The sequence below is a fragment of the Pieris rapae genome, chromosome Z (assembly GCF_905147795.1).
Source record: "Pieris rapae chromosome Z, ilPieRapa1.1, whole genome shotgun sequence".
Classification (NCBI taxonomy): Eukaryota; Metazoa; Arthropoda; class Insecta; order Lepidoptera; family Pieridae; genus Pieris; species Pieris rapae.
In genome coordinates, this window is record NC_059534.1 from 5,911,986 (window position 1) to 5,928,747 (window position 16,762).

At 30.2% G+C, this 16,762-nt stretch overlaps 3 protein-coding genes across 5 annotated transcripts in view; 2 read left to right on the top strand and 1 right to left on the bottom strand.

The window, feature by feature from the left end:
- The first annotated feature begins 1,052 nt into the window (after nucleotides 1–1,052).
- On the top strand, nucleotides 1,053–6,808 carry LOC110999843 (galactosylgalactosylxylosylprotein 3-beta-glucuronosyltransferase S). 2 transcript variants are annotated; one of them, XM_022269100.2, is made up of 5 exons: nucleotides 1,053–1,532; nucleotides 1,996–2,256; nucleotides 2,785–3,055; nucleotides 3,290–3,427; nucleotides 6,516–6,808. In XM_022269100.2, the coding sequence occupies exons 1-5, from the start codon at nucleotides 1,435–1,437 to the stop codon at nucleotides 6,537–6,539; spliced, it is 792 nt and encodes a 263-aa protein (XP_022124792.2). In that variant the 5' UTR covers nucleotides 1,053–1,434; the 3' UTR covers nucleotides 6,540–6,808. The 2 variants fall into 2 exon arrangements, with proteins under 2 accessions (XP_022124792.2, XP_022124783.2); XM_022269091.2 differs by having other exon boundaries at nucleotides 3,290–6,808.
- Nucleotides 6,809–7,020: 212 nt separating this feature from the next.
- LOC110999854 (L-galactose dehydrogenase) lies at nucleotides 7,021–12,453 on the bottom strand. The gene is made up of 7 exons (XM_022269112.2): nucleotides 12,214–12,453; nucleotides 10,680–10,797; nucleotides 10,380–10,541; nucleotides 9,883–10,116; nucleotides 8,902–9,033; nucleotides 8,256–8,428; nucleotides 7,021–7,142 (listed from the first exon to the last, which is right to left on the bottom strand). Exons 1-7 carry the CDS (start codon nucleotides 12,294–12,296, stop codon nucleotides 7,055–7,057), a joined length of 990 nt encoding a protein of 329 aa, XP_022124804.1. The 5' UTR covers nucleotides 12,297–12,453; the 3' UTR covers nucleotides 7,021–7,054.
- Nucleotides 11,052–16,762, top strand: part of LOC110999830 (alpha-mannosidase 2) — a 42,020-nt gene continuing 36,309 nt past the window's right edge. Inside the window, exons 1-2 of one of the 2 annotated variants that reach the window (XM_022269078.2) lie at nucleotides 11,052–11,471; nucleotides 16,373–16,505. In XM_022269078.2, the coding sequence (XP_022124770.2) occupies nucleotides 16,376–16,505 (130 nt within the window). In that variant the 5' untranslated portion in view covers nucleotides 11,052–11,471; nucleotides 16,373–16,375. Of the gene's footprint in view, nucleotides 11,472–14,057; nucleotides 14,228–16,372; nucleotides 16,506–16,762 lie in introns of those variants that run through there. The other variant, XM_022269069.2, reaches the window with a different exon arrangement.

Consider the following 16,762-nt stretch of genomic DNA (forward strand, 5'->3'; position numbering starts at 1 on the left):
TCATTATTTATAATATAAATTTGTTACATTATCATAATATAATAATTAAATATCATACTATATGACTTTTATGAAAGATGGTGTTTAAACGTCTAGTTAAGTTAACAAGTTTTTAAGTTATCTTACAATATACCTATATCAAATTCCATCATATTTATCATCATAAAATATGTTATATAATAATGCAGAAAACAAATCATAAGGCATGTTTAACTGTTTAAATAATCTTAAAAAAATAATTTGAACACGGCGATAGGTAAAGATAATAGGTAGGTACTTATTTAATAAAAATTGCTATATGATAATTTCATTTGTATCTAATAGGATATTATATCTAATAGAATATTTATTACGAATTAAAGCTTTAAAATGTTAATTGTTGGTATTGAAGACCTGATAGTTAAAAAATATAAAATGCAACAAATGCATTTTAGCTTGTTGTTGCTTGTTAACAAATATTTACATCAATTATGATTCTGTAATTTGTTATAATTATAAAAATACACATATATTTTGATTGAAAAGATTCTCCGAAAAAAATTATTACCTGTAAAACTGCATTAGGATAAAACAAGCGCCAAAAACATATTATTTGCAAGAATTCTACATCATGGCCGACTCAAATTATTTGCTTATAGACAATCATTATTTTATTCGCAACATTTTTTTACAAAAAAATTTAAATTTATAAAAGATTAGACTATTGAACATGTATTTATACTGTATTAAACAATGTTCATTATCTGTGTACATGCTATTATTTAAAAACACTACTATCAACTATACATATTCTGAAAAGTTTTTCAGTTGAAGTTCGTGAAAAATGCTACCTTTTGAAGACAAAGTAATATTATACAATATTTTATTCATTAATTAAAAATGGTACAGAATTAAAACCATATTAAATTGTTGTCTATGTAAAATAACGTAATCTAAGTGTCAAGTGTCAATTGTTTCAACTAAAGAATTATATTATATTCCTTTGCCTAGGGATAAATTGAAAAAAAAAAGAAATATATATATATATCACTATAATCATAGAGTAACTTCTTATATAGGACTATAGTGACTAATTTCAAGAAATGCGTAATGTAGGCAAGAAACAAAATAAAAATGTTTTAACAGTTTCAGAATTCTTCAAATAGTACATACATTATATAGGATTATTTAAACAATTCAACATGGCTTGTGATTTGTTTTCTACGTAATTGTACATTTAAAAAATAGTAAAAAGATAATTTGCCAAAATCATTTGCCATCTGATTTAATGCCTATAATATATAATAGTATTTAAATTTAATTACTTACTCTTATTTTATAAGAAATGGCGAATTGATGTGGTATAATACTATGTTGATAGTTCTTACTGATATTATACTTTGCAATAAATTCATTTTTGAATTAAATTCTTAAAGTTCCTTAAATAAGTGTAAAATGAGATATTGGAAAGTCTTTAAAAGTATTTTTGTAATGGGTTTTATAGTAAGTGTTATGTGGCTAATGTTTTCATGGAGCAGTATGGAGTTAATCAGGTATTTTTTAATAAAAGTTACAGCCACAATAGATATAAAGAATTATAATTTATTTAATTAAATAGTGTAATGGAAAATGTTAACAAATGGTAACTGTGATCAAGTGCTTCAAGTAACACTACAACATAATCTTTCAGCCTACTAATTATTACATATAGTTGCTAATTATTTATGTAATACCTTGTTACTCTACTTTTTATAAGGTTCTTATTAAAAAGATAAAAGATTAAGTAGTAAAGGTAGATAAAATATTTGTTTACCTTTTTAATGTGTAAAATTTAATTAATCTTTTTCACAAAACTGGTTAAATTATTTTTAAGCATACCAGGTGTTACTTGACTATAACATAAAGTAAAAAGCACTAAACCTTGACTTTTCTGAAATTGCCGACTTACAGTAATCTACTGACTGTATATTAAAAAAAGTTCATTAAATTTAAAAGCTATATCTTTTATGATTTTAGATATGCGTCAATGGATCCTAGAAGTATTCCAATAACTGTTAAAAATAAATTATGTCATGTAAATTACAATGATGAAAGAGTGTTTATAAATAATAGTTCAGATTTAAAAATGATATACTATGTAACACCAACCTACCCAAGACCAGAACAAGTGCCAGAGTTGACAAGACTTGCTCATACATTGATGCATGTACCAAAAATTCATTGGATAGTAGCAGATGACCAATCATTATGTTCAAAAGATGTTGCTAATATTCTTAGGTGAGTGAACACAGTTTCAAAAACTGATACAAAAAATTGTAATGTTGGCGGCTTTTACTAGCCTGTCTTAGATGCATTAAAGCATGTAGCCCACAATCATACACAAAGTATATACAAAATTGTCCCTTTTGATTTTTAACAATTAATGTTACCTTTTTATTCACAAATTAAAGACAAAACACAATAAGTTTTAACTGAGGAGGAATTGAGGAAAAATTGGTGTTGCATGTTGATGACATGTTTCTATCTTATTTTTTGCCTTATTGCTTACCAAAAATAAATTCCTCTAAATCTTATTTTATATAACATCTCTGATAATTTTAGTAAGCAATTAAATTTACAGCTAAGAATGTGACATGGAGTGTTATCTGATGTTAGTGAATATATATTTTTCACTTTTTTCTAAATCTTTATGAAATATACTATCTCTCCTGTTTTTCGCGTAAAGTACACATACATAACATAATCTAAAATTCAACTAAACAATAAATAAATTTTGTCTAATCAATATAAAATTCATAATTTTAGACGTACTGGCCTGCCATATACACACATATCTAGTCCAAAGCCATATATATATAAAGGAACAAACTTCCCTCGTGGAGTTGCAAATCGTCGTGCTGCACTCTCCTGGCTTCAAGAAAATGCAGATGAAGGAGTTCTTTACTTTGGAGATGATGATAATACTATTGATCTACAATTATTTGATGAAATCAGACTTACTAAAAAAGTATCAATGTTTCCTGTAGGCCTGATAGGAGATTATGGTGTTTCTTCACCTGTTGTCAAGGATGGGAAGGTAGAAATCTGATAATAAATATAAATTAACAGACACATCACATACATTTTTTTTTAAATATTTGCTAAGAGACATAAAATGATACCAACCAAACATTCAATAACAATTTGAAGATTATATAGCTTGATTATGAATAAATACAGCATCATTCTCTAATACTACTAGATATAGTCTGAGTAAAATTTTCAGTGTTGTTTTCAAGATTCATTTTGACTTAGTTCAATAATGTTTCAGGTGGTCGGGTTTTTTGATTCGTGGCCTGGTTCAAGAATGTTTGCAGTTGATATGGCTGGATTTGCTGTGAACATTGAGTTTCTAAAGCCCTCTGCTAACATGCCATACATTGCTGGCCATGAAGAGGACAGATTTTTGGTTAGTTTAGGATTAAAATTGGAAGACATTGAACCTCTTGCTGCTAATTGCTCGAAGGTACTTGTCTGGCATACAAAAACAGTTAAATATAAGAAGCCAACATTACGTGTAGATATTAAAAAGTTAGATGATGTTAATGCTTATAAATATTTTGTTAATCTTCTTAAAGAAATTAGCAGGCTAGGTATGGCAAGCATCAGTAATAGCAATGGCACTAAGCCTTACATAACAAGAAATAGAAAATCCTATGAAACTGTAGCTGGCTTACACTAATTTTTTGACTAAACTATAATCTATATGAAAAAAGTTCCTTGCTTTTTTATAATGTTGATTCTTCAAATATAAAACTATTAGATATATGCTGTATATAAGCAGTATATGTCTGCCATGGTCATGTGTGACAGACACAAATATATTATATATTTGTCTGTAAAGAATTTTTAAAGAATATTGTTCGAGAACAAAACCCTGAATCAAAATTCTCAAATAGCTCTTCAATGTGCTCAGTTTTGGGGCCCTTAATAAAAGTGATAAAAAATTTTTAGTTGTCTGGAAATATGTGTAATGTTAGACAATTAGAGACCTAGAATCTCAACAGACCTGTATTATGTGATGAGAGATGTAGTTGTAAAAATATGATATTCGAGCGTTTTAATATATTACACGTTAATCTCGTTTTTAATCCTCAAGGCATGATCATTTTTATGTTTAAGTACAGTTTCTATTTGACAAGACTTTATCCTTTTCACTTATATTCAGCGCGTACTGACAGTTGAATGTCTGTGGTAGTAACTTTTCACCGACTTGTATTATTATACTCTATAATATTGAGTATAATAATACAAGTCGGTCTATCGGGTCGGGTATAATAATAGAGTCTATATATATGTATATATTATATAAGTTATCTATATATATATTAGGTATTCCTATAATCTGCATTATAGTGTTCTTATACGAGTCATAAAAATATTTTACTATGACGAATAGTAAAATATTTTTACTATTAATATTAAAATAAACAGTATACAAAAATATTTAATTTATTATTCTGTAAACAGTGTATACTCTATAATATAACGACACAGAAGGGACTGAGCATTTTATGTCGGTATAGATTTCCGTGAAATGTCTTATAGAATATTATTTAAATGCTATTGCTTATAGTATTTAATTTTATCTGACGTCTTTGCTGCACCAGTGATATTGTTGTAATTTTTAGGTATTTCATTTACAACTTGCGATATTCATCATATAGTATTTTAACGTCCGGCGGAATCTCAGGCTCAGCCGTATCATCTTAATCTTCTCCTTGATTTTGATCCTCAGTGTTTCTTACTGTATTTTTGTACTGTACTCAACATTTCTTTGTGATACTCATATACTAATAATCATGACAACAACAGCCTACACTTGCAAGCAATCCCAATTTGTAAACAAAAGAACAACTCAAAAAGTACTTTATTGCTCAACTGTTGTCGTAATTGATAATATGCTATGTAGAGTATATATATATATTATATGGAAGACTAGGCTAAAACAACTGAACAAGAAAAAACAAGAGCCAATTGATTTCGACGCTTTCGTTCGTTACATGGAGTTTACACTGTATTTTATTCATTTTAAAATAATATTGATGGATTCATAAATTGAAGGACTTGTAGATTGTGTATTTTGGTATATTATTAAAGGTATCATGATTTTTATTAGAGTAGGAAAACATTAGAGGTACAATTCTAGATAGGCAATAAATTATACGTCCTAACGATACTTAAATAATATTAGCCTATTAAAATTGTACAAATGGAGGAAAGATCTACCATAATATTGAGTTATCACGTGATGCAGCCGAAAATGCATACGCATAGCACAAGTACAGAGCAGATTGGTTACGAATGACGTTTCCGTTTGTCAGTAAATGTCTAGAATTAAGATTTTTGTATGACATTGGGTGCTTTGGTGCTTCACCAAAGCTGTCGATTGATCGATGAAAGATGTCGATTAAAATAAAACAGCATATTGTCGAAATTAATTTATTAGTCCATAGAAACAAAAGTATTGTTTATACACTCAATTATTACTACAGAGATCGCAGGTTCGGTCTTAGGCTTCACCAATGGACTTTTGTATGCGCAAATTTAACTCTCGCTTATGCTGTGTCAGGCGCAGAATACCGATTTTCTATTAAAAAAATTAGGTTACAGATAAAACTGAGGCCCAGAACAACAAGTTTGTAGTGCCACTGGTTTTTTTTTATGTCAAATGTACCTAAGTAATTGACATGTTAAATAATTATAACGAGCATATAAAATTTGTATTATTACTTTGTAGAATTGTGATAAATTTTGATACTACCACACGATTCTCCTCTTTGCTGGGTCACGACTGTCAAAAGCGTCTTTGTCTCAATCCCCAGTTTATAGTTATCAGTGATAGCGTTTATTGTTACAAAATAACGTGATGAATAATAATTAGGCTTAAACACTCCTTCTAGTCCTCGTTGTTGTCGTTTTTGTTAAATATACCTGAAGATATTTAGAAGAATCTCTTTGAATCTCAAAAATGTTTGAAAAACACTTTATTTGTTATTAATGACCTGATGATTTTATTTATAATATTAGCCTATAAAAATTGTACAAATGGAGGAAAGATCTACCATAATGTTGAGTTATCCCGTGATGCAGCCGAAAATGTATACGCATAGCACAAGTACAGAGCAGATTGGTTACGAATGACATTTCCGTTTGTCAGTAAATGTCTAGAATTAAGATTTTTGTATGACATTGGGTGCTTTAGTGCTTCACCAAAGATGTCGATTGATCGATGAATGATGTCGATTAAAATAAAACAGCATGTTGTCGACGCGTTTACGTGCGTTCAATAATTATATGAAAAATAAAATCTGAATTAGATATTAAATAAAGTTATAAATTATTGCTTTAATCACGTAACATTTCAAAAGTTTTGTTTGAATCGCAGTGCAATACTAATTAAGTTAATGACTTGGTAGAGATGAATTGTGGTTGCTTAGTAGTGAATTCATTTATTCGTAAGTGCTCTGAAATTTCGGAAATACATTTTTTTCTAGGTGGTTGCACCTACACTTGTCTAAAACGATGACATAATCGGGAGCTGATCACGTACTTGTTTATAAAAGATAAAATTATAGAACAGATGCAATATAAGGCTATACCCAACCAATATAGGGTTGAGAAGCATCTGGATGATTAATAATTTTAAGGGTAGTTCACTATATAAAGAACAACTGTTGTTGTGATTGTGGTAACAAATTTCGGTTTTTAAATAGTAATGGTCGCATTGTTAATATGTGCTAGTTATTTTACATTCCCGAACAAATTTATTCCATTTTATGCCTGTTGTGTACACAGAAAATGATTTATGGTTTAATACGGTTAATATTTTGTCGTGTATTGTTTTATCCTAGTGGCGGATTATGTTATTAAATGAGATATAGAATTAAAAACCAATTTTATTTATATGTAATTTAAAAGCTTTTATTTTTAGTTAGTAGTTTAGCTTATATTCAATCCTTAAAGTTAACAGTATAAATGTTATATAAAAATAAAAGAATATTGATGTATTTTTTGTTTTATTTTCATAAATTACCTATATACCTTTATTTATTTGATTAATTTTTTGTTTATATACTGGTAATTCGACGTGATCCCAGTGGAATGTGATCTTGTCAAAGAATCTGAAAAATAATACTAACATTACATGCAAGCATGTCTTTGGGTGATAAAAAATATGGTCTGTTGAAATTACCATGCATTTTGGACGTAAATAATTGGTAAAATCATTCGTATCAAATTAATGACAATAACAAATATGTGCATATAATGTTCTTGTTTTGTGTTTATCAATTGCAATTTAGGCCACGCTACATGTACAGGTATGCACATTTTTCTATCGATTATACTTAATTAATATAAATATCTTATATATGTACTAGCTATGTCCCAACAGATACGTAGATCCAAAAGATCTTATCGTGTCATGGGCGGGCTAGCAACGTGTCAGGCACCGAAATTTTCACTTGTCGGACTACGATACCAAACGTATGTTTCTACATATGACTCCTAATAGCCTATCAGACATATGTGATCAACATGAGAATGTTAAAATTTCTAGGGACTTCATTTACTTGAAACTAGGTCTGGTGGACTTGGCATCTCCCGCCGGGCCTGGACTTACGGTAACATATTACGGAATACAATGCTTAGATACACAGTTTATGAAAACATTGTGTACCTGTTTTAGTGATCGTATCGTTCGCGTGTCCACGCGATCACAAAATTTAGAGACCTCAAGAATATATTTTCGTCTAACATGATCATGGGCCCGGTGAAGGAACGCAATCTCAATGTGATTCAAGCTTCAACTGATTATTCGATTTTACCATAATGATGACAAATGGTTGTAAGTATTAAAAAATTGCATAATAAATTTTTTAGGCAGTGACAAATTAGTTCAGAGTTAGTTTTTCGGGACAGGAGGTGGGTCACTTTGAATGAAGTGATAACCGCCGGCCATGGACGCCTGCAACGCCGGAGGCTAGCGGGCGGGTTACCGACGGTTTTTTTAAAGGTCCCCTATGTCGTATAGGTTGGGAAATATTTCTACTGGCAGCAGGTGGTGCGCGGCAGGTGCCTTAAATGCGTTGTTTTGACTTTTGTTGAATACCAGGTACATATGGAAAGGTTGAAAATTTGCACTCGCCTCGACGTCGGATTAGACGTAAGATTTCTACAGTAGATACATAACATTTGATTAACCACGCTTTACTGTTAAAATATATACGTTTTACCTGGTCTGTACTTCATTCAATATTCTCTCTTCTAAGTCTGTCAGACCCTTTTCCATGACATCGACGGTGTCACACATTTGCTCAATGTTCCAAAATCCACAGATGTTTGTATCTATACCTGGTTGGTTAAGAGTAAACCATGTCGCTATTCGTGCCAGCTCCACATTGTATTTCTGTAAAATATAATTTAAAACTAAGTTTGAACTTCTTACGTAAGACGCCAGATGTCAGATGCCATGATTGGTGCCTAGGTAGTTGCTAACAAAGATAAAGATTTAGCTCTAAAAATATTCAAAGCGTAGTTTTAATGTTATAAGAGTTAAGCCGTTATTTTCAAATATTTTTTCTTTAAGAAATTTCAGAAAGTTCGTAACACAGTGGCGCAGCAAACGGGGGCGCCAGGGGCGGGCCGCACCGGGTGTCACCTTTTTTGGGGTGACACCCAAAAAAATGAATCACTAGCATAAAAATTTATTCATCCACTAGCAGTAGCGCAGCTCTATCTAGAATTCGGGCATTCCCGCAAAAGAGCCTGTCGATGTTGTGTAACATATACCAAAAGTAAAGAAATTTAAAAAACGTTTTAGGCGTGTTCAGTCACCCTTTGTTTTAACAACAGGTGTGATAATAAAAGAACATTGTTTACCTTACAATATTCCGCTGCGCATTTGCAGACAGCTCTAATGTCATCGCTAGCGGGATGCCATGGTTCGGGACCTTTGTTTGTTAGAAGCCCCATGCCAGTGGCTGCAGCGTTAATAACTCCAATTCCTTTATCCTATAATGTATAATTATTGGTTGGTTCAATTTATCAACGCACTCCTTCCAATAGGATTCATTTAGCAGGGACCGCTTTAAATACGGGAAAGCATAGTGGAATTTTTACGACCATCTTTTTACGAAATCTATACACTTACTTTACCCGCCATTTGAGTGGATTGTTCATTTAATTAGGTTTCCGATCCGAACAGGATATAGGTACCGGCCTCAGGTACAGTCCAGGTGACAAGATTTTGGAATAACGTTTAAGAAAGAATAACGTTAAAATTTAGTTTAAATTGTTGATGGTCAATAACTTAGTCATGTTAGGGTCAACAATTTTTGAGGATCATCAAAATAATGTAAATAATAATAATTGTTATTATTATTTACATTATTTTGATACTTACTGTTAAATTAATTATTAGTATGTAAATATAATGTAATCAAATATCGATTATGCTCAAGGCTAAACTGTCTTCAGAGTTAGTTATAGTAATTTGATGAACGTCTTTAGTGTCTACCGTCTCAGTTTACAATTTTATTCTTATCAAATAATTGATTTGTTTTATATAGTGTCAAGTTACGCATACATTACGTCAGTATTTAGTTTTCCACAGTACCTAAACTTCGACCTCTTACGTAAGAGTGTCGAAGTGGCATGTTATTTTAATAATATCTTTGTCAACGTCAATACTTGGAAATATTAGTTTAATTGGTTTGATGTCACTAGAAATTACGAGACTTAGACGAAGATACATCTGGTACGCACTCTCGCATTGAGAGGATAGGAACACTTTTATCGCTGGTGGGTTGTGATGGTTACATATTATCCGGTCTACTTTAGTAACAAAATAGCTAATATTACCTTGAAATATTTTGTGTAGTTCTGTAATCGATTATCGAAGAGTGTCGATTTTGCGTAAGATAATATTGAGGATATTTTGACCTCTGATTCTTCAACAAGTTCTTGCATAATGTCTATGTCATAGTCAGCAATGCCAATGTATCGTGCTTTACCGTCCCTCACAGCACGCTCAAGAGTGGGTAACGTTTCTTTCAAGACGACCGACATATCTGGAGCAAACGTTACATCATGAACCTGTAAGAAAATCATTTGCTTAATTGATTAAATCAATTCACAATATATTCTTTATCTTCTACAATTTGTAAACCTTTATTTGATAAATGTTTAAGAGCAGAATTAAAAATATATATAGCGCATACAATAGTTTCAAGTAAATCTGGTTTTAATAACTAAACAAACGTCGAAAATAAAAAAAATATTAAGAATAAATTTAAAAAAAAAGTACACGTTCAGCATCTTCAGGGTTTTGTCAGCATAGATAAGACCTTGACACTGACCTGAATCAAGTCAACGTAATCTAAGCCGAGAAGATCAAGCGTGTTATTCAAGCCTACTTCGGTTTTTTCGGCCGAAAAGTCGAACATTTTTTCGGTTTCTTTCTCATATCTTCCAACTTTACTGCCAATGTAATACGAATCTCTTGGTATTCCTTTAAGTGCCTGTAAATGAATAATCGATACAAAAATTTGCAACCGGATGTGAGACAAGCAAAAACTAAAATGATTAATTATGTATTTTGTGTACGTTCTCATTCGTTTTCGAATAGATAATAATTTCTACATTAAAGTTAACTATACCTTCCCAATCGTTCGTTCTGAACTTCCTTGTCCGTACCAGGGACCGGTCTCTATATAGTTTACTCCCCGCTTCAAAGTTTCTTGAATAAGTTCTACAGACCTTTGTTCATCGAAAACTCTACAATAAAACCCTCTAAATATTAGTACATTTTATTCGGAATGTAATAGAGATAATCCGACTTCCATAAAAGTATCGTATTATGATTTGAATGGTTTGGTCGTTTCAATGGCTTAGTGCCTAACGTACAGGACACCATCAAAATTAAAACGAGTTAGCGTTTTAAATTTGATACCTAATAAAATTGTTCCAGTATAGAAGAAATAAGTAGGCACTCAGGAGCTCTCTGGGATTGAGAGTGTCTATAGGCGGCAGTATCACTTAGGATTAAATGAGCCTCTGCTTTAGATTAGAATAGTAACTTTACTGTGGACTAACGATTTAGTTGTATGTAATGTATAGCGGGAGTCAAAGTAGCAGATCCTTCCAACCCTGTTAACATACATTGTTAAGCAACTGTGACTTATTTCTAGATTTAGACTAGATTCGTTTTGTCTTTAGGTATATCGTAGAACCTTAGAACAAATAGTAGCCGATATTAGATAATTCCTATAGGATAATCTTAATTTATAGCCAAGAGCTTAAGATTTTACTGTATCAATAAGTATTGCAGATTAGATAACAGTAATTGTTATTAAAAGACGGGTTTAGGTGAACAGTAATAAATATATTGTACTTATTCCGGACGTCAAGCTAAAAACTATCTAGTATCACTCGTATAGACTGTATTTTTGGTAAGAATTTTGTATTATTTATCTAACATGAGAGCCGTCTTAGCCTAAAGGTTAGGCGTCAATCCTAGGCTCGTGCGTTCACTGCTATAGAAAAAATCGCCATGAAAAAGGACCCTGTCAAAAACAATTAAGAAACAAACACAGAAATCTATACACCAAAGTACACACATGCAGGTAGGATTTATTTGCTTTTAAATAAAAGAGGGACATCTATACCTATTATTACTCAACAAGACGTTTTATGATCCAGTACAATAGGATATTGCGAACTGCTTAAGCACGTCCTTGCTTTGTCATAGATCTCATTCAGCGTGAAAGGTTAAAGTTTTTACTCTACAAATAATAATTTTCGAGTTTGGAAAATAGGTACTAGAAATTAGATATGTATGAGCTAAAGATCATATTAATAAGTCCTTATTTACAGGAAGGAAAAAAAGCAACTAAAGCAAATTAGTATAAAAAACCTAAATTAAACATATTTTGGTAGGTATATATTGTTCAGTCATCTCATTCAGTTTGAAAAACTATAAAAACGTTGAACTTTAAATAAAAATGGATTTAATCGTTGTTTGATAACAGAACAAAAAAATGTATAGAACATATAATGATTTAATGAATTATAATTTGGATAAATTCATAAGTTTGTAGCTGCTAGGCGACTAAATATACAACAAGTTTATCAAGCAGATAGCGTAAGTGTATACTGATAACAATTAACAAAGTGAACTTTATTATTTCGTACCCATAAATGTTGCTGAATGCCGCTCCTCCACAGCTTACATGTGACACTTTTAACCCAGTGGCACCAAGTTCGTTGTATTTCATGATTAAATCCAATTATTGCAGAGTTTTATAAAAGGTGACCGCGCTTTCCGGTCGCTAGTATATGACTGGTTCAACTAGTCGCAAAATAACGACAAGGACTGAGAACAGGAGGCGCTCTAATAAAATACAGCGCTGTATGTGTTCTAAAATTTATTTTGTACTTTTTTTAAATACATATGAGAAAACCTTGAGAATTTAAAAATATAATTAGATATTATAATCGAGTTATAGAACTATGCGATATCTACAACTCTATATGCATATACATGGTTATCGTAATTCCGAATTACCAAAATTAATATATCAGTATTAGATTTAATACTAATACTACCTTTAGTACCGCGTTTTAGTTCAAATCACACATCAAGTAGAGGTGATCTGAACTTCGAATTTTCGTTAGTGGTTGGCACTCAATCGAAATCACATTGATATAACTTAGAATATTTCGTTTACAAAGATTATATATCAATGTTAAATTTAAGAATCATATATTGGAAATATTTTGATTTTATTTATAACCCACTAAATATATATAACTTAATTGAGAAGAGAAATAGAAAAAACAAACACTAGATTATTAAATTGTAGTACTATTTAGTTATACTTTTATGGATTATAAATAGTAGTTATATGCAGTCAGCAGTACAATGGATTAGCACCATTTAGCTGGATATACTACTTGTATGAGGCTCTACTAACTACTGATTAGATTTTTATTCTGCCTGTAATACTAAATAAAAATATCCACAGATTCAAAATATATTTAAGAAAGAAACTACAAAAAGAATGTTTTATTTACAATAAATATTCTTTTATTCAAGTAAATTTCTGGATAGACCCTTTGTTGCTAAGTCAGCTTGCTCTCGAAGGCTTCTGTGATGCAATGGCCAGATTTATTTAAACAAAAATTATTAATCATAACTTTATAAAATTTATTAATTTTAAACTCAACATGATATACTGATTCATTTTTAAGTCAAAATTGGTAAATAACATAAAAGGTATAATAATTGTATTTGAAGATGCTGCAGACCAGAGGGAATCTGGTTTATTGCTGCTTGCTTCAATGCACGCTTTTCAAAACTAATTAAATTATCATTTCTTCTTATTATTATTTTTCTTTTTTCCAGTTATTCATTGCATAGGTTACAAAATATTATTAATCTGATCGGAAGGTTAATAATTATTTAGCATTTGCACATATTTTTTGTAATGTAATGTATACATTATATTTTTAGAACAGAAGCTATATCAAACAATAATTATAAAATCCTAGTAAAGGTAAATAAATATAGATGACTGTTAGGCTAACCACTTAACATACTTGAAGCAATTGAAAGTATTGTTGCGAGATTATTACATAAATGTATTATAAATAACAATAAAACCAAAGTTCGCTTTTAGGGTAAAAGATCTAAATTATTTGTTATTCGCATGACAATTGACGACCTTTATACTGTAACACAGAACTATTCACTTTTCGGAAAACTGACAACAACAATAACAACTGATAACTGACAATGACAACTGTTTCAAACTCTACTATAACTTCGAATGGTCCAGTTTAACTTGAAGTAATATTATGTATTAAAATTAAGAAATTTTATTATATTCATTGATAACAAATTTAACACTATCTTGTGAAATATAAACAGTTGAGCACAGAGTATATCTTTACTTTACGGTGACAGCTCAAAGCAAATCATGATGTTTCGGTTTTCGGTCTATGGGATGACAGTCTCGTAAATCGTAAGATATCGGTATTGTTCAGCGACAGCGTACTGTATCGCTTGTCTCTAATTGCCTTGCGGTAAATATAATATTTTAATATTTACGAGAGTATTATAATTGAACACTGCCACAATTTGTTTGAAAATCTACATAACGATGACCGAAGGTGCTGACTGTTAAAAAAGAAAATAAATTTAAATGTAAGTAGACAGTATTCTTTATGACACTAATCTTCGCTGTTTACAAGTTACGGAAAGACTAATTTGTAGGTGATGCGGCTTAATATTTGTACGCGACATGTTTTTATTAAATAGTGATTTTAAGAGTAGAATTGAAACTTTTTTTGCATTGGTTGCCTTGCGAAAATGCTATGCAAGTTTTTCTTATTCTTAACTATAGTTTAAGTATTTTTTACTGCCTGTACTGTCTTTTGTTTATTTACACATTGTAATATTCGTCATTAATTATAACATAAAGGGGTTTTAATTGGTTTAAATACTTCGAATTGCTTTATTTATTTAAAATTTTCTCATTATTCTATTAAAAATTTGTGCACCATTGCAAGTCACAATCATTTTTCTATTAGATTTTTTTATTAATGAAATTGGGCAATGTTTTAATTCAAATATATGCTTAGAACACTTTTATAGAAATGTAATACAAAAAAAACACACAAAAGAAAGAGTAAGTATGTAAGTAAGTAGTCAAATTTATTACTATTATTTAATATTTCTTCTATATCTTCCCTTTATTTAATGAAGATTATTTATTTAATCTATACAACTAAGATATTTCACTTTCTTAATTTTAAGATTTCATTGTTGGCCCTCTCTCTATTTCTAATTACTGTGTGTAGTTGTATATTTAACAAGACACTTAAAAATTATATAATATTTATATTTTAATAAGTCATGAATTTGAATTGAGATTGGGAAATTAAAATAATAAACTTTTATACTCATTAAAAATTTTTAAACCAGATCCGTAGAAACCAACTGATTGTGCTCCATGACCATATTTACTTACTCTTTTCATGCATAATTGTGTGTTCCTCTGTTCTCTTAATGCATACTAATCATTCTAAATGTGACTTTAAAGTGTAATAGGTAATAGTTTTTCCTATTATCATTTAATTTGATAATAGAGATAGACAATAATAATGGATTTTTTTAACAATTGTGTACAGGACAAGTTCCAAACTTGTAATTTGTAGAATTTCAAATATTTAAATAATGAAAATAACAAAAACTCAGAAAATACCAATTTATAGACCGTATAATACAAAAATATTATTAGATATTATATAAATATCATTAATATATAATAAATATAATAAAATTGACAAAATTCATTAAAAATCTTTATTATAATATTGTATACAAATAATAAATATAGTATACAATTCACTTTTACTATTTATTAATCTTAATGAATAAAAAAGCACAATCAAAGCAATGCTATTTAATATTGAAAATGTAACAAGTTATGGAATTAAATAAACATCTGGCCACAACTTATTCAAAATTATTGATGTCTGTGCCAGAAGTATTTTAACCATATTTCATACACATTTTGATACAACGATTGCAAGTACATTCTGAATTCGTCTTCATTGAGTTTAAAACCTCATATTCACTGAATTTTATAAATATCTTATATAACTTATATTACAAAAATGTGTGGTACATATCAGAGAAAAAACTCGATATAAATTTAATTATACTATCTGAAATAAGGTACAATAACATACAATTTTTTCAATATATATAATATAAAAGAAAATGTTACGTAATAGTTATAGATACATCCATAAACCATTGTATGATAAAAGTTCATAAAAAATCCCTACGCATTGTTATAACTAGGAAGTCAGCACTAATTACTATGCAGCAGATAGAAACAGCGATATAAGCGAATAATTGACATAGTTTTCTTTATTATGGAGTATAAAAGAGGACGCAGTGTCAAGGATACGAAAGAATATACTTAGGTGGTTTGGCGGTCTAAAAAGGATGAATGAGCACTGGCTTACGAGTGGGGTAAAAAGTAACTGTTGATAGTGTGGTCGGGTGGGGTAATCCTTGTCGTACCTACATAGTACAAATTCAAAATGTACTAGAGAAGGCACAGGTCAAAAGTACCTGTGACCGAATGCAATTTGAATGCCATTAAAATTGATGAAGCGGGAGAGGTAGGTCAAGACCCGAAGCAAGTGGAGATCTGTAGGCTCTTTCTTACGTATCCGTACTCTCTTCGGGAAAAATATCATGAATCTTTTATTTCATTACCTTACACAGAAAATTAAACTATTATTTAAATAATTAATTATTAAATTTTGTTTATAGAACATGAGGTCAACACGGTGGCTTCGCTGTCGTCCATTCTCCACCCGTTTCTTAATCGTCTCATTTTTGGCAATAGCGTTTGCAATCTATTGCTATTATTATAACCTGTCGCTGGCGTCTTACACAAAATCAAGTAAGTCTTAGTTTTTAAGTATCAAATAAAAAATATAACCAGGATTGTAATTCGCAGGCCATTGCCGACATTAAGAAACAGTACATTTGTCAAATGTGAAATAAAATGCTGCATTGAATTCATAACGATCCAAATCAAACTATTTTAAAACCGCACCAGAAATTACAACGCATTATCTGCTTAAATTTCTCAGAGTAAAACGGACCTTTGATATAAAAATATTCATTCTCCGATTGAATGTTGATTAAACAAATTAA

What these genes read in the sequence shown, in the direction of transcription:
- LOC110999843 (XM_022269091.2), top strand. Translation starts at nt 1,435, where the DNA reads ATGAGATATTGGAAAGTCTTTAAAAGTATTTTTGTAATGGGTTTTATA. An exon ending in AGCAGTATGGAGTTAATCAG is followed by an intron (nt 1,533 to 1,995) that starts GTATTTTTTAAT and finishes TTATGATTTTAG; the next exon opens with ATATGCGTCAATGGATCCTA. An exon ending in GATGTTGCTAATATTCTTAG is followed by an intron (nt 2,257 to 2,784) that starts GTGAGTGAACAC and finishes TCATAATTTTAG; the next exon opens with ACGTACTGGCCTGCCATATA.
- LOC110999854 (XM_022269112.2), bottom strand. Translation starts at nt 12,296, where the DNA reads ATGAAATACAACGAACTTGGTGCCACTGGGTTAAAAGTGTCACATGTA. An exon ending in GCATTCAGCAACATTTATGG is followed by an intron (nt 10,798 to 12,213) that starts GTACGAAATAAT and finishes GTTTTATTGTAG; the next exon opens with AGTTTTCGATGAACAAAGGT. An exon ending in ATTACGTTGACTTGATTCAG is followed by an intron (nt 10,117 to 10,379) that starts GTCAGTGTCAAG and finishes ATTTTCTTACAG; the next exon opens with GTTCATGATGTAACGTTTGC.